Source organism: Excalfactoria chinensis, chromosome 15, assembly GCF_039878825.1.
Source record: "Excalfactoria chinensis isolate bCotChi1 chromosome 15, bCotChi1.hap2, whole genome shotgun sequence".
In the NCBI taxonomy this organism is placed as follows: Eukaryota; Metazoa; Chordata; class Aves; order Galliformes; family Phasianidae; genus Excalfactoria; species Excalfactoria chinensis.
The window spans coordinates 10078607-10095412 of NC_092839.1; the positions used below are offsets into that span (position 1 = coordinate 10078607).

A 16806-nucleotide genomic window follows, 5' to 3' on the forward strand; every position below is an offset into this window, starting at 1 on the left:
TGCACTCAGATATTGCAGGGCTGCAGCACACAACGCTGGCTCATGCTTCCCAAACCAGACAGGATCCAATGCTGCAGTGTGGGCAGCCTGCACAGGGCAGGGGACTGCCTGCAGAGGAGTGTGCTCCTTCTATGCCTGCAGACTGCCTGTGGTCCCTGCCCACGGGCTGCAGCACGGCTGTGACTCCAGGCACAGCACAGACCAGTGCAGAAGTGAGTGGGAGGGAGGAGCAGAGCAGATTCCTATTCCCTACCAAGGCTAAGCTGGGAAAAATTGAATTGTTATGCTAATCGTTTGCACAAAGGTAACACGATCTCATTCGGTGCAGCTCCCTCAGCTTGCTGCAGCGTAGCAGGGAGATATAAATAACATTAATGGCGCTATCTCAGTGAGAGGCTAGGACTGGCTCCCAGCTGTCCATGCTGATCGCAAGCACTGGGCACCCAGAGATGGTAGAGATGCAGTTATGGCAGCTCAGACAAGGCATCACTCCTAGACCATGGCCAGATCTGGCCCAGCAGTCCTCTGTCCTGCCATGGGACCGAGCAGCCCCAGAGCGCATCTCCAAATCTCATAGCAGAGGACCAGGGAGTCCCCTTCAGTCTGCAGCCTGCTGTGACCATGGCCTGCCATGTAGCACTGCATGCTGTGTCCTTAGAAACGGTCTGTGGAAATGAAGGGGAAATAGACATGCAAGTTGCAGAGGCAGCTGCCACCCTCAGCTTGCTCTGACAGTGCTGCACCATCGAGCTCTGCATCACCCAGTGCAGGAAGGAGAAGTATTTTCATTGCTGAACCCACAACGTAAAAATAAAGCAGCAGTGCAGCCATCTCTGTGTGAGAAACCTCTGCTCAGGAAGGGGCTGTGCAACTCAAAATGGTGCATGGGAGAGACAAAAATCACAAGCACCGAACTATTTCAGTCATCACAAAGCAACATTTTTCTTCTCTAAAGGGGGAATGTGAGCATGTCCTACTGGAGGAAGGTGCTGCTCACCATGGGCAGACCCCTGTCAGGCCCCAGCAGTGCCTGAATCCAGCTACTATCCATGTGCTCCTCTCGAGCACCTCCTGCATCTCTGTTGCTTGCACAACCCTCCCAGCTGCTGACAGGAGAAAGGCAGAGCAGAGTCCAGGAACATGCAGAGATTTTACTCCATGCCACATCACATCACCTCATGCAATGGTCAGGAAGCAGCACCTCTGCCTGCTGGAGGAGCAGTCACAAAAGGCACAACGTGAGCAGAGCACAGGGACAAGTCAGTGCACAGAGAGAGGAGCACTTAGGAATGCTATATACACTGGCGGGGGCATAACATGACTAGGAATAATGAAATAATTATGTCTCTCAGAGTCCCTCTCCAAAGAGGCTCTTGGCAGCTTCAAAGACAGAGCTAATAAATCCTTCTCATAACTCAATCTTGATCAGCACCAGCACCAGCACAGCAGAAGACAGCGATCAGCTCTGGCCTGGGTGCTGCTACCTGCATTCTCTTCCACATCCTGGTGGGTGCCCAACTTTCCCTTCTCTGTTTCTGCTCTGCTGCCTCCATATCCCATTCTCAGGGATGCAGAGCCCCTGCCGGGACTCCCTCCAGCCCCAGAGGGTGCAGCCACTATGAGAAGGATCCCCTTTTCCCCTTTGCCTGTGTCTGCTCCCCAGTTCTCTGAATGCCAGGCCACAGCACCACTGCTGCTCCCTTGCCTTTGGCTCAGTCCTCGCAGAGGTTCAGTGCTCTTTTTCACCCCAAATCCGATCAGCATCTGAGCTGCTCATGTTGAGAGAGGCATCCCTGCAGGGCTGGAGGAAGCTTTGTCTATCCTGAGGCAATCCCCAAATCCTAACATTTTGCTTTTGATTGCAATGATTTTTAGATCTTCTATCAGCCATTACAAGCTCTTAATGAGACCTGCAGAGAGTTCTGACATCTGCTTGCCTAGCCCTTGAGCTCTGGAGTCAATAGCTCCATGTGTCGCTCCATATTATCTACCACCCTTCCAGGTTGCTGGGCTTAGATGCTCTCTACTGTCCCTTCCAACACAATTAGCATTTCTTGGAGAACATGATTTCAGGCTTTAATTGCCTTTGATCCTTTTGTAATCAATTTTCTAGAAAGGCCCAGCAAAAGGTGAGTTAGGAGTCACAAGATAGTGACTGCCTTTGGAAAGGCAGTTGTTGGACATGGGCAAGGTCAGCTTTCCCAGCACTATCTCCTCTTTTGGACACTAATTGCAAAGCATCTGCATTCCAGATTGGGTTCACAGTTATCGCAAACGACTTTTCATTCACATCTGATGAATTAGCAAGCGCTCAAGCACTCACTTGGATGGGTCAAGAGCAGAGAAAAAGAGATGCCAGTAGGAAACAGCACTGTTTCTAAAAGCCCAAACCCTGCATGTTGCTCCAGCGGTAATTCAGCTAATGCAGAACATCCTGCAGGGTCACCTTTCGCTCTTACATCCCTGACCTGGCACCAAGGCAGCTCTTGGCAGCACAGGCAGGACTGCGTGCTGCTGGGCACTGATGAGTGGGGCTGCAGGCAGTAACTACAGGCACTCTGCAAGATGGACTGCAACGAGAGTGTTCCCAAGAGGACGCCGGTCCCTGGGGACACCACCCTCCTGAGATGGCTTTCTGCTGCCTGGTGGGAGCCGAGGGAAGTAGGTGCAAAGCAAAAAAAAAAGAGAAGGATTTAAGCAAGAGCTTAGCGGATCCATCTGTGCTGACATCCATCAGTGTCACTCTTTGGCTGCAAAAGCAATATTTATAAATCACGTTTCAAAACTGGCTACAAATTTGTACAAAGAAACAGATGGGCTGGTGGTAGCAGTTTGTCACCACCGATATTTATATGGAGGAGGAGAGATAAGTGGAAGAGGGGTAAGGCAAGGGCGGGGGGCAACGAGGAGTGCAGCGGGGGAACCAGGGAGAGGAGGGGCACGACCAGAGCACGCTATGGATCAGAGGAGTCAGGGCAGAGGGAAACCAAAGGGAGACGACAGCAAAGCACACACAGCAGAAGTGAGGAATGCCTCCATCTGCACAGGCAGCCACCGCCTCCTGCTGTGGCAGAAAGCACCGCTTGGCAACTGGGAGGGTCTCCAAACACCCTGGGAATAACCCTGCAGCAACAGCATTTGTTTACCGAGAGCAGAAGGCGGGAGGTGACGCCAGCTTTTACTCATTTTATGCAGTGTTGCACCACACGCAGGTTTGTGGGATCATTTAGCACGGAGGATTACCCCGCGTGATGAGCGCGTCGTCCCACTCATGAGAGCAGCAGATCTGGGAGGGGGGCACATCCTGGGCCCTCCTGCAGCTCTGCCCTGCAGCACTGGCTTTGGGGTCCTTGCCCACGAGCCCCACTGCACAAGCAGGGCTAACCCCGATGCTGCTGGCAGTGGAGCAGCCCCTGCTGAGCCCCAGGTTGCCCCCAACAGTGATCCTTGCAGGACCTCAGCCTGGGTCCAGAATAGCCCAGCTCAGAACAGGCACTGCAGCCCCAGAGCTGACATTAGGGTGCGGGAAGGGATGGACCCAGTGTGGAACAGAGCTCCCATATGTTTTCCTAAGGTCAGGAAAGGAAGTTAATCACTGGGCGTGGGGCAAAAATCTTGTGCAAGATTAAAGCTTGCTTACATGCTAAGAAGCAAAAGTCTGGTGACCAGCTGCCCCATGAGTGCAGGGGGGGTCGTGGGTCAGAGATGGCTGTGCTTTTCAGGACACAGAGCGAGATCTGTTCTTCCACAATTATGTTGGAAGTTTTGCTGCAAATTCTGTTTGAACAACCCTAGTAATGCCACAGAAGGAGAAAGTCTTGCAGCACAATCTGCTGGTCCCGACCTGGGCTGGTCCCTGTGGCAAACATACACATCTGGCTGGAGAAGACCCCAATAGCTGCAAGGGGCTTAGCTGTCCTTACCTGAAATCAGCACCTAAACTCACCAAGAACACACACTAAAGACATGGAGCAGCCTGATAATTGCCTTCCAGGACTTCCACTATCCACACAAACACAGCCTGACTGCTGCCCCCTCCAGCATCCCTGGGGCTTCTCCCATGGCCACTGCCCACCTGCAGGCCACTGCTCATCCACCTGCACAGCAGTGTGGGGCTGACCCACGCTCCGGGGCATGCTTTGCAGAGAGATAAATGATAATGCTGCAAACAGGTGCATGTTCATCTGTAAGCCTACATCATCTCCTTGCCTGCAGGCAGGTCGGAGATCTCGCATCAAAGAAGGGACCACAAGCCCTGAAAACACAGTGGGCTGAGCAGACAGTGCTCTGCAGCAAAGCAGGAACCAAGTGGAGCCACTATAAGGAAATGCAAACACTCAGAGGGCCCATCTCAGAACCAGGAACTGTGGGGGTACCTGAGAGCTCCTGAGCTGCACCCAGCATAGCCCCAGCCCCTCACACCCACCAGCAGGGCTTACCCTTAACATCCAGCAGAGAAAAGTGGTGGTTGTTGGTGGCTTCGGGTGCCAGTGTGAAGTAGAAACGATGACCACCCTGAGGCTCATCACGGTCCACAACGCTGATAGTCTGGATCAGCTGTGGGGAGAGAGCAGAGGTGAGCACCAGAGCTACCCTGCAGCCCCAGTGGAGTCCTGTTTGAGGGTGTGAACCAGGGGAGCACCACAGGACCAAACCAGCCCCGGCCCTGGTGGCAGAGAGCTGGCAGAGCCGTGGGAGAAGGACCGGGGGCTGCTCACTACCTGGCCTGGCTTGGCATCCTCACACACCGCAGCCTCATAAGGGGTGGCAAGCTCGGGTGGGTTGTCATTCACGTCCAGGATGCGGATGCGCAGAGAGGCTCTCGACACCTGCGAATGATTATCTGAAACAAAGGAGAACCAAGCTGCAGTGGGAAGTGCCATCTGCTGCTGGCGGGGAGCAAGCCCTTCTCATCCCATCTGCCCGTGGCCATGGGTGGGCTGTGCAGCAGCTACCAGTGCCGAGGTCGTGCCCGGTGACCACCTCTGCGGGTTGGCTGCTCTTGCAGAGCAGCACTTGGCCTCACTGCCTGTGTTTCCCAGTAAATGAGCCCAATGGCTGGGCTGTGTGCCCAGGACTCCCAGCACAACGCTGTTAGCCCATTCTGCTCAGCTGGGAGCAAGGCCCCATGGTCAGGTCAGAGCCATCAGCACCGCAGCTGCTCTGAGCCACACAGTCTGGAGCCACACATGCAGCACATCATTGTGGAGGGCCTGCCATTTCCTGAAGCTCTTCACGTGATTCCAGAAAGGAGGAATCCCTCATTCTCCATCTCTTTTGTTCCACCCAGAGGTTACAGATCAGACAGACCCAACGCCTCTCCCCTCATGGGCAGGAGCTCTGCTGTCTGTTTGTCTACAAAATTAATGCTGTCCCCCATGTATCAATAGAGGAGGACCCAAGGGAGGGGAGATTTAACACTGCTCCATAATTAGCCAGGAACCTGAGCCCCCCTCCTGGAGCTGCCTTCACCTCACTCCTGCATTATCACTCCCTCTCACCCAGAGCAGCTGCTCTGGTGATTAGATGGTTGTTTTCGGGGGAGGGAGGCAGAAGTCGTGACTAAAAGCCTGGAACGTCGTGTTATTTTAAAAAGCATGTTGGTGCAGTGAAACAAACTGCCATCACTTCCAGGGGGAGAGGCAGCGGGAGGCAATGGGGCGGGAGGGAATGGGGACCCAGGGGCAGCACTCTGTATCTGCAGGGACTGCAAAGGAGCTGGGGGGAAATCAGTTCAGCTCCTGCAAGAAGAGGGGTGACAGCACCGCTTCACCACCCTCAGCTCACTGTAGGAAGATGAAGACCCTTATTTCAGTGCTATGGTGCAAGAAATCTGGCACTGCCCCACTGAGAGAAGGAGGAGAGGAGACAGAAAGAGAAGGGAGGAGGCAGAGCGCAGCAGGAGCAGCCCAGGTCATAGTATCATCATAGTATCATAGTATCATAGTATTGTGCAAGTTGGAAGGGACCTTAGAGATCATCGAGTCCAACTCCCGGGATTCGAACCCTCTGTGTAGCAGAGCGGCACTTCTACCCCCTGCTCCACAGGAGGGGATTCGAACCCGGGCCCCCTGGTGTTGCAAACGGGAATTCCACCGCTGCGTCCCCCTCTTTCCCTCCTGAGTCACATTTCCCCAGTGCAGGAGCTGATCACAACGCTGCCAAGTGCTCCCAGACCCCTTTCATGCAGCCACTTCCAAGAGCACAGAGCTCAGCAGCGCAACCCGCTCCTCTTTACTCCGGTGGAACCATGATCTATGTGAAGGCTCCTCAGACGCTTTCCTTATAAACCTCCCCTTCCTTTCAGCCAGCACCTGAATTTATGGGCATAACATACGAAAAATATTTGGATGCGTTCGATAAAAATATCTCCAAACCATCGTTGAAACACCCTTCCTGCAGCTCGCAGGGCGTTAAGTGGATTTACGACGGCCAGAAGCGTGATGAGGAGCGCACGGCAGTGATGGAAGGTGCACAGCACACTGCAGTCCTGCCAGCATCACCACTGCAGCCCCAAAGCGCAGCCGTGCAGCACCTCCACGTGCACAGAAACGCTCCCAGCTCTCACATGAACGCTCCCATTCACCAGCACCAGGCAGAGCACAACGGGGCACTGTGTGCCGCGCGGGGACTGAGTGCGACCGCAAAGGAAAAAAGTCATTTTCCATGGCAGTGTCTCTCCCAGCCCAGCTGACTGACATGCAAATTAGTTTAATTATTTCTTCTTCTAAAATAAATTATATTTTGCAGTGGCTGCAATATGTTGTGTCAGGCAAAATTACATTCAATATTTTTAAACTAATTGATGTCAGCCTTGAGAAAACCTGATTGACAGCAGCGAGGAAACCAGGCTGCTACCTAAACGGTTCCCTAAATTAAAATTAAACATGTCGGGTTCCTGCATTTCCTCCAGGAGTTGGAATGCTATTAATCTGAAAAGACTGAGGAAAGAGACATGGAAAACACGCGGAGCACAGGGGAGATGCTGGGAACGCAGCGGGCGGATGGCTGGCAGCTGCCTCTGCCAACCTGGGCCTGATGGTGTCGGAGATGCTGCATCACGAGCTGTGCTATGCAGCTCCATGCTGCAGCACCTCCCCAGCAGCTCTGCTCCCTGTGCATGCCATAAGCACCGGGAGCTGTGTGGCTAAAGCTGGCAGTGATGGGAAGAGGCTGTGGAGATGCTCGTCCATTCCCTCCCCAGCAGGGAAGGAGGACAGTGATGGTTAAACCATGCTGGGATCCAGCTGGTGCCTCTCCAGATCCTCATGCAAACTCATGATAAAGCACTTCACACTTTCACAACCAAACCTCTGTTGTGCAGCCCCAAACCCAGCTGTGCTGAAGCAGCCATATCATTTGTGCTCATCTTCTGCATGGCCACACCACAGAGAGTTGCTCTGCAGCATTCTTAGAGCCCAAAGCCCAGCTCCAGGAAAGCCCCCTGGGCCACAGGCCGTGGTTGTGGCTGCAGCACTCCTCAGGGTGTCTGCACTGGGCACAGCACACAAACCATCCCCTTCTGCATCAAGACCAAATTGGTACAATACCGAATTCAGAATTTTTACATCAGTGGAGAAACCAGGAGAGTCAGGGGTGGAATTTTAATCCTCACTATCTCAGCAAATTGGAAGGATAAAATGCAGACTGGGATGGACCGCTGCTTTCCAGCTGTGAAGCACAGGGCAGCTCTACAGCTGTCAGCAGAGCTGTGGACTGTGGAATGGAGCACAGATAGCAGAGACCCTGCAGGGGTTTGGCCAGGGCACAGCTCCTCAGACACAGGGCCAACACCAGCAGCTGGGGCTGACGACGCAGCTCCAGGGAAGCAAAGTGGAAACAACAGAGCAGCCAAGTAACATACAAATGGCTCTCACCTCTCCCGAGCCCTGCCCAGACTCAGCAGCATGAGAGTCATTAAATCGCATCCAAACACAATGCTCTGATTAAAGCCAGTCTCCAGCAGGAAGATTTATCATCTCAATTACCAGCAGTGGACACAGCAGTCAAGGCCTCATCATTTTACATGAGCAAAGAGGAAAACAGGAAGAGAATCACTAATATTAGCCCAAGGAAGGTAAACAGCTTGTGAGTGAGATGAAGATTTATCTCCAGGAGTGCTTGGCCTGGTCCCAGCCCAGATTTGCTGAACGGTTCCCATGTTTCCCGCTGGCTGCACTGCTGCAAGGCCAAATACTGTGCTCAGCAGCAGCCGGCACGGGCATGCCAGGAGCCTTCAGCTGCTTCTCTTATTGCTCCTCAGATGCAAACACAGTCTCTCAAGTTATCTACAGGTGGTGTATAGATCCTAGATGTGGTCTTTCTTGCAGAAGCACCCGCTGCTTGGTCTTGTGCAGAGCTAAGCAGCCAGCTTGACCACAGGAGCTTGTGCTGCCAGCTGGCACGTTCCCAGCAGCTGCTGCTTGTTAAACCCCTGCAGGGCAGCGCTGCCAGGGATGGGAAAGCAAGATTCAGGACACTGTGCCCCACCTGATCGCAAGGGCACAGCTTCCCACCAGCCCTAGGATGATCCAGAGCTGGGCACCTGGCTCTATAAGCCTCGCATCTTCACTAAAGCTGGCACTGTACCTCAGTTGTGAATGGACACCTGCTGCAGAGAATAGCCACGCACCCCTGGGAAGTGCCATGCCAACCTCAGGATGGGCATCCACGCCCCGCTGAGCACACACTGGGCAGCACTGCTGCAAAGCTGTGGGGCACACACCACCAGCACAGAGCCCCCAGCTGCCCCGGGGCAGTGCCATGATGCCCTGCTCATGAGTCCCCCCCCCCCGTCACTCCAAAGGCCTTACCTTTACAACTGCCCTTTCTGCCTGAGGATTCAGACATAAATTGCGCTTTAAATTCAATATCAGTCATTAATATTTCATGATTACAAAACGTTAAGGATAATGTCACGGGGAGGAATGTCTGGGCAGTTAAAATGGATGAGTCAGAGCCTGCTGATGGGAGAAGTCGAAGCGCTGGAGTCTCCCTGGCTTTGAAGCGATGCAGCCTGACAGTCGCTCCTGCCCGAGGGGAGCTGCAGCATTTACTGACTTGCTCTGAAATCTTAGATGCCGCGTATAAATATTTTCCTTCTGATTCTTGTCACCTCACGTTTCCTCTGGATGCTGAGCACCGTCAGCCCTCCTCCCCCAGCAGCGGGGCAGTGCCGTGCAGAGCTCACCCTCCCATGGGCACAGAGCATCCCATGGGGCTGCGGAGCCACTGAAGTCCCAACCCGGGGCAGTGGGGTCTGCGGGGTCACTGACCACCCTCACTGGGGCAGCCTTAAATGAGTGGATCATTGCCACTGCGGCAGTGACCATTCTGCAGCCAGAAGGAACTGCTGGGCCCTCAGCCAAAGCCCTGGTGCCGTTTCTTGAATCTGAATGGCATTTTCCTATTCAGAATGAGCGAAGAAAAGGGAACCAGGAACCCTGTGAGGTGTGTCAGGGTGAAGCCCAGGAAAGGCTCCATCCCACAAGAAGGTCCTGGCAAACGTCCACGGGAACTAGGAAGTGTTGTGCATCCAAAGCACAAAACCTGGCAATGCATTTCTGCTTCCCAGCCTTGGATGGAAGTCTGTCTCCATCTTAAGGCTCAGAAAAAGGAACACACGGAGAATCTGAGTGCTCCCTGGGGTCCACGGGGACCCAACACAGCCCCTGCACCAAAGCCCTGTGCAAACATTACAGGAGCAGCAGGACGCCCAGGGCAGTTCCACCATCTTCCTACCCACAGCACAGCATCTGCAGGGAATCAAAGCCTTCCCTTTGCTTCTATTATTTTCTTTTCATTCCTCAAGAGGAGTTTATTCAAAGCTCCTTTGAGCAGCAGGACCCAGGTTTGTTCTTTCCTTTCTTTACCAGAATAGAAAAGACAAACAGAACTTCTGCTGGAAACATCCAAGCTGGGCTCTGTTGCCTCAGCATCACGCAGAGGGAGGGAAGATCAACCAACAAAACCCTCACAGCTGCTCAGCTCCTCCTGCCTCTCCCAGCCGGGTGTGAGCAGATCCTGCACTTACTGAGAGTGCAGGCCCTGTGGTGGCACAGCCATAGGGAAGATGACCATAGGAGACGGCTGTCACACTCTGGTCCAGCCCAGACAGCTGCTCCTCCTCTCACCTGCTTCCATTGCCAGGACGGTGATGTTGTGCCACCCCGCCGTCTCCCGGTCCAGGACCTTTCCTGTCACAATGGCACCTGTGTTGGCATCGATGTCAAAGATCCTCTCCGTGTCTGTGCTGCGGTCAATGGCGTACCTGGGAGCAGGCAAGAGGGGAAAACATGAAGAACAGGACCTGCCAAAGAGAGCCTTGGTGCCCCGTTTGGAGGCAGGGCTGGAAGGGAAGCCCAACCCAACTGTGGCCATCAGGTGCAGCTGTAACACAAATAACCACCACTGCCGCTGCGATCGGAATTAGAAATCCAGAAGGCCTACAAATCACAACAATGCAGCATAATGCCATTGTGTACGGCATCTTTCATACGCGCTGCATCCCAGAGCGCTTTGCAGAATTAAATAATACAAGACAGCAAAGAGCACAAAGGATAAATTACCGAGAGGAGGGCTGGGAATAAATTAAAGCCTTCGGTCACATGTCCAACAACAGGAGGAAGATAAACGTAGGGACAAAGCAAGCTGGAGAGCTGACAGACAGGGCAGGACTCAGGGCAGCCCCAGGCACACTGCGTGGTGGCTGCTCCAAGTGCCTGTGGCTCACAGTGTGCAGCTCATGTGCCTGGCACTCCAGGCATGGCCATGGCCACGCTGTACAGAGCCATGGGCAGCCCCGTGCCTCCCATCCCCATATCTAGGAGGGAGCCAGATGAGGGGTAGGTCACATCCCAGGTCACTGATGGAGGCACCTACCTGATGGAGGCACCCAAACAGCACAACAATGGCTCCGTGCCTAAGAGCCCTCCCTGTTACACAGCGCCAGATTGCATTCCTCAACTCCCTCCTTCTCAGGCAGACGGGGGTGAGAATATACAACAGCACTTGCTTGTAGTTAAGGGAAAATTGCTATCTGAATCTCACTGGTGCACGTGCACAAACGACTGTGTTCCACACCTGCATGGCTGTCTTCCCCTGGAGGTAACAGTGATCTGTCATAAAAAGCCCAGGCATTTCCAAACCACATCCCAGGGACTTCCCAGCCCTCCTGCATTTCTTGCCCCATCTCCAGGCTGGAAATGGAGCATCTATGAACATGAAGCCAAGGGACAGTGACACCAGCACACACTGCAGCCTCTCATCCACTCCTCACTCACCCACTGTGAAGGGACAGGAAGGGTCTGGCAACTCCTGCAGATCCAACACTGTGCTAGAAGGAGGAACAGAAACTGGGATGGCAAAATCTGCTATCCTTCCAATAGCGTAATTGATATGTTTGTGTAATTGCTGCGATTGTTCTCCCACAGCTGCTGACCCCTAACTCGTCCTGTTCTGTGATCACATCTGGCAGCAGCTGCCTGCAAAGCCAGAGAGCAGGAGGGTGCAGGGAGCACCGTGGTGTCACTGGTAACCACTTCTTGTGCTTCTAATTGCTTCACTGCTGAGCTTGTCTTCTGTCATTTCAGAGCTGGCTGGGAAGGACTGACTGCCCACATCCTACAGCAGGACACAAACCAGACCAGGAACCTGATCCCTTTGTCATTGCTGCTGCACATCTTCTCAGTGCAATGCTGTCAGAAGGAGACAGAGCTCTGGGTGCTGCCTGCATTTATCACTGATGTGGGGCTGAGATCTGAAAGTGGCCAATCCAGGTGGACCTGCAGCGCTCCATTTGCTCCATAGACTTTCCTTTCTCAAGGAGTTATGGCCAACCCCATGGAGACCAGCGGGAAGGAATCCAGTTCTGCTCCGTTGATGTCATGTTGCACAGTAGGACCTTTATTAACCAAAGCCTGTGCTGCCCTCCTCGAGCCTCTCTCCTCCAGCAGTCCCACTTCCCCTTCATTGTCTCACTGATGTTCTGCCCAGGGAGGGACACCATCATTCCCATGTCCTCCCTGTGCTCGGATGGAGGATGTCACTGCGTTCCTGCTCAGCTGCTGCTGCTCCATATCTGGAACCGCAGTGCCCAGCTCTGATTGGGATGCAGACCTTGTAAACCATTTTCTTCTCCTCCTGCTGGCACTGCCTGTTGGTCTGGATGTTACAAGTGACTGTTTAATTTAGACAGCTTTCTCGGTGCTCATCTTTCTCATGAATGCATTTCTCGAGCAGTTTGTTTCACTTCTCCCCCTGAACGCAACGAGGAGCACATTTTATGCCATGTGTTTTGCTAATAGCGAGCTTTTCAACCACTGGGTGAAAAGCTTTTTGTTATGTTTGTTTTTCCTCCTCTCCCTTTTGTATTGAAGCGGGTTGTAGTTCTCGCTGTGCTGCTGGAGTCTGCGAAATGCCCATGTCCAACACGTGCCTCTGGATTTGGTGAATGCCAAACGAGAATATCTCTGAGAACCTTAAATCCCAAGCAACGTTTTCCCAGTGCTGATAAAGCCTGGGATGCATGCAATCAGAGCACAGGCTCACTGCAGAGAGAGAAACAAAAGGCTTCCATCCAAACAGCCTCACACACACACACAGCACATCGCTGTGTTACCTAATACAATGGTTTGGGTGAGAAACAGTGCTACGCTCAGGAAATACACAGCTAACTCCAAAAAGGCAAATGGGAACTGAATGCTTTCTGAAAAAGAGCGCTTCCAGCTTTTGTCAGGCAACAAATAAGGATGGAATAAAAGCAAGAGCACTGTTCTTTCACATGGTGCCGCCCCTGCTGGGTTCCTGAGCTCCCCAGAGGACACACAGCCCATGCTGAGCTCCAGATCCACCTGGCAGAACTGTGGCCCTTCTGTGAGGCCACACTGTATCCTCATGCAGCCGGGATGTGGCACAGCCCTCTGCGTCACCTGGGGATGGATGCAGAGAGTCAAGGGCACCTCCTGTCCCACTTGGCTTAAAATACTTCCCAAACCTCGTTACCAGCAGCCTGGTGTCAGCAGGGTTGGAATGCTGATGGTGCTGATTTTTGCTGGGCTGTCTCCGGCGGTCCTTTTTCTCTCCTACCTCAAGGAGATGCTGCACAGCAGAAGGTGTTGGCCCTCTCTGTACAGAGCAGAGCCGATGGAGCAGAGCCCAGGAGCCGCATTCCAGCTCCCACCTCCAGCAGACAAGGATCAGGAAGTTAAAGGGATCCACTGAACTGCACCAACTTGAAAAGCTTCGCACTGACTTCAAGGGGCTGAGGATCAAATGCTGGTCACGCTGTCAGGACCAGCTGCTCTCTCATGTAGGAGAGGTGAAGTACAAGTGCTGGCTCCTTGTGACTGCACTTTGAGCTGCACACTTGAGACACGAGGTGATGTGCTGCTGTCTCTCACTGATGGGCTGTTGGCCCGCCCTGGCAGGATGCTTGCCTTCATCTTCGGGTGCCGCTTTGAAGCTGCAAGCGTGGCAAAGCCTTTTATTAAGCCACACTGCAATTCTCTGCCTGGAGTCCTTGCTGGCTGTGCCCTGTCCAGCACGTGCCATTGCCCCACCTGGCACAGAGCTCACTGTATGGTAACGTTTGGGTTCTAACTCTCCTGCTGATCAGCTGGATCTGCTTCTACCTGCTCCAAGTCCTCAGCACCTTCTGCGCAGCAGTAGGAAGCCTCTCCTCTGCTTCCTTTTGTTCTGTCTGCAAATATTGCTACAAGCTCCATGGGGAAGGGCACAGAGAACAAGAGAAAATAAGGAGGAGAGTTCTGTCCCCAAGACACCTTCCTCACAGCTGCAGATCACAAAATCAAATCTCTGCTCTGTAGCACTGCTAGAAACGTGCCAGTGCAAAGCACAGGTACTTGTGTATGCACACACTGAGGTCTCTACCCACCATCCCAATGCTCTGCCCCAGTTTATTGCCGGCAGGGATGGGCTCTGTAGAGAACCCTCACTGCAGAACCGATGCTGCTCACTTGACGTGAGGCTGTGCACAAGGTGCCTGCAGCCCCGCTGTCACCTGGCACAAGAACACACATTTCAAGGAAATTCTCCACACGCTGAGGATGTTTTCAGAACACCAGCTTTTCATCCCGACTGCTCATGACTCAGGCCAGTTGGCAGAGCCAGAAGGCTGCTCTGTGCCTTAGGTAATAACAATTTAACAAGGTAACAATCTCTTTAGCCACAAATTAAATGGAAATGGGAAATGTCCTGTGCAGATAAGCTGCTGCCTGGATTATGTCCCCTGCCCAAATATAACTCCTCTGATCTTTGATCCCCATGCATGCACGCAGGCGCACACACAGCTGAGCTCTGGCTCCGCACTTCCCAAGCCTCGCCTCATTTATCATTCCCCATCACTGCCCGCTTGTCACTCCTGCTCACTCTCCTGGCCCGTGTCAGGCTCCACTGCGGCTGCCTGGCTGTCAGCACAAGGACATGCAGGCATCACCCAGCCACCTTCTCCAGCACTCCCCTGCCATTCACAAGCCTGTCACTTGCCCACGACACGTCTGTCACCTGTGAGATGGTGGCTCTAGCTTGCCGGTACCCATGTGCAGACTGCTGCTCACTGCCTGCTGCCAGCCCTGCAGCACACACGTGAAGCACTCATCACCTGCACCACCTCTCCACCCCCACTCTGTCACACATGGCGGCCAAGAAAACCCCACTCTGTGACCCCGTGCCCACCGTCAGAAGGGAAGGAAGGGGACACAAAGTTGGAGCAGTGCTTTACCGCACAGGGTGGTTCGCTGTGTCCGGATCGAGAGCGGTGACCACCCCCACAATAGAGCCAATGTGCGCATCCTCCTGGACCTCCATTGTGTTGGAGGGGGGCCAGAACTCAGGGGGCTCATCGACGTCCAGCACAGATACCCGCACGATGGTCTGGTCCCGAAAGGTGCCCAGGTCCACAAACCGTGGGTCCACAAACTTGTTCAGGGCTTCCACCACCACGGTGTGCACTTTTTTTGACTCGTAGTCCAGAGGCTGAGATAACAGGAGAGAATTAGCCACACTTGGCCCACAACCCCCCAACAGCCTCACCCAGCCCCAGGACCCCCCATTAGCCACACCTGGTGCTGCTGATCAGGTGTGGGAATTAGGTGAATTAGTTTCTGCTCCTAACAGGTGCTATCAATAAGAGCTGTAAGCACTGCTCTCCATCGCTTTGTGCACCACTTCATCTGTACACTGCTCACTCCCAGGAGCCGTGCAGGCAGCAGAAGGCACTGCACTGCTGCTCCTTTTCAGCTTTTCCTCCCCAAAACAGGTCTGTGCTGTGCTATCCAGACAGAACAGGCATCTGCAAGCACAGAAATGCTACTGCTAGAGCTGCGCTCAGAGGAGTGTTTATTTCAACTCAGATGCAGTAGAAGCCCCCAAAGGAAAGATCTCTCCCGGAGATGCCTGCCCTCCCTGCAGCCAGCTTTCCTCCTCACCTTCTGAATGGTGATGACAGCCTCCTGGGTATTGCTGTCTGTGGTGACTTTGAACATCTCCACCCCTTCCTCATCCTTCATCTGATAGGTCATGTCAGTGTTCTCCCCGACGTCAGAGTCCTCTGCCTTCACTCTCCCAATGGCAGTGCCCACAGGGGCAGTTTCAATGATGCTGAACTGATACATTTCTGGAGGAGAGAAAGGCACCGGGGTCACAGCTCTGCTCACCTTCCCCAGCCTGATGCACACCTTTATGTTCCTCCTTGGGATCACTCTTGGGCCGCAAGTACTGTCCAAACTCTGCCCATCTCTGTAGTTCACAATGTCCTGAGAAAAACAAACCCCAGCCAAAAACAGGCTGCAAGAAGAGAGCTGGGGAAAGCTCATGTTTCAAAGAGCTAGGTAAAGAAAGGGGTGATTTTTCTCCCTTGCACAGCAGCGTTGACCAATTCTTGGCAAACATTGCCATTTCTAATTTCTAGGAGAAGCAGCTAAAGAGCTGAGCCACCTCCAGCTGCAACACCCTCAGCTGAGGGAGTCCCCCCATGGGGCCGCTGGGCCAGGACACACTCAGAGCCAGGCACACTGCTGTGCATTCTGCAGTGCTGTGCTGCTGCCCTGCAAACATCCCGAGCTGCAGGGCTGGCTCTGCCTGCAGCCACACACCAGGCTGTGCCAGGAGCCCAACAACACGAGCAGGACTTACTCTGTGGGAAGCGTGGTGGGTTGTCATTGACATCAGTGACCACGATGGTGACCGTGGTGGAGCCGGACAGCCCGCCCAGCTGTCCTGCCATGTCTGTCGCACGGATCACCACCTCGTACCGGTCCTGTGTCTCACGGTCCAGGTCAGCCACAGCTGTCCGGATCACACCTGGAAATGGGCAGTAGAGTGAGTGCAGGCACATGGCAGAGCATCTGCAGAGTCACAGAACAGGTGAAGCTGGGAGAGGTTGCTGGGGGGTACCTAGAGCAAGCTGGATCTCCAAATGGGACCAGCTAGATCTCCCAGCCTCTGCTCATACAGCAGGCACTCCAATACTTAGCTAACCTTCATAGCCCCAAATGTGGAGGTCTCTTTCCCTCTGGGGAAGCCAGGAGCAGGGTGAAGGATTAGTGGGGGCCAGCTGCACGCTGTGTGGAGGAACGCTGTGTAAAAGCCCCTGCTGAGTCACAAAGCCCCTTTGGCACCGATCTGCAGCAGTCCACTTATCGTTATCTGCTCCGACAGGAGCCATAGGAGGATGAGCACAGCTTGCAGCCATGGGAGGAGCGGCTGCTGCAGAGCATTGCAGGAGGGATGTGGGGCAGAGCCGTCCACCTGCCTGACCTCTGCCCCCCCTCACACAGTGGATGTTTC

The 16806-nt window shown here is 53.8% G+C and overlaps 1 protein-coding gene across 2 annotated transcripts in view; it reads right to left on the reverse strand.

The window, feature by feature from the left end:
* The window catches only part of CDH22 (cadherin 22), a 56906-nt gene that overhangs the window by 4717 nt on the left and 35383 nt on the right, over window positions 1-16806 (reverse strand). For both annotated transcript variants that reach the window (XM_072350013.1, XM_072350014.1), the window contains exons 5-10: window positions 16153-16320; window positions 15447-15634; window positions 14741-14994; window positions 10134-10270; window positions 4722-4843; window positions 4440-4557 (exon numbers count right to left, since the gene is read on the reverse strand). In XM_072350013.1, coding sequence (XP_072206114.1) covers window positions 4440-4557; window positions 4722-4843; window positions 10134-10270; window positions 14741-14994; window positions 15447-15634; window positions 16153-16320 — 987 coding nt within the window. The remainder of the gene's footprint in view (window positions 1-4439; window positions 4558-4721; window positions 4844-10133; window positions 10271-14740; window positions 14995-15446; window positions 15635-16152; window positions 16321-16806) is intronic.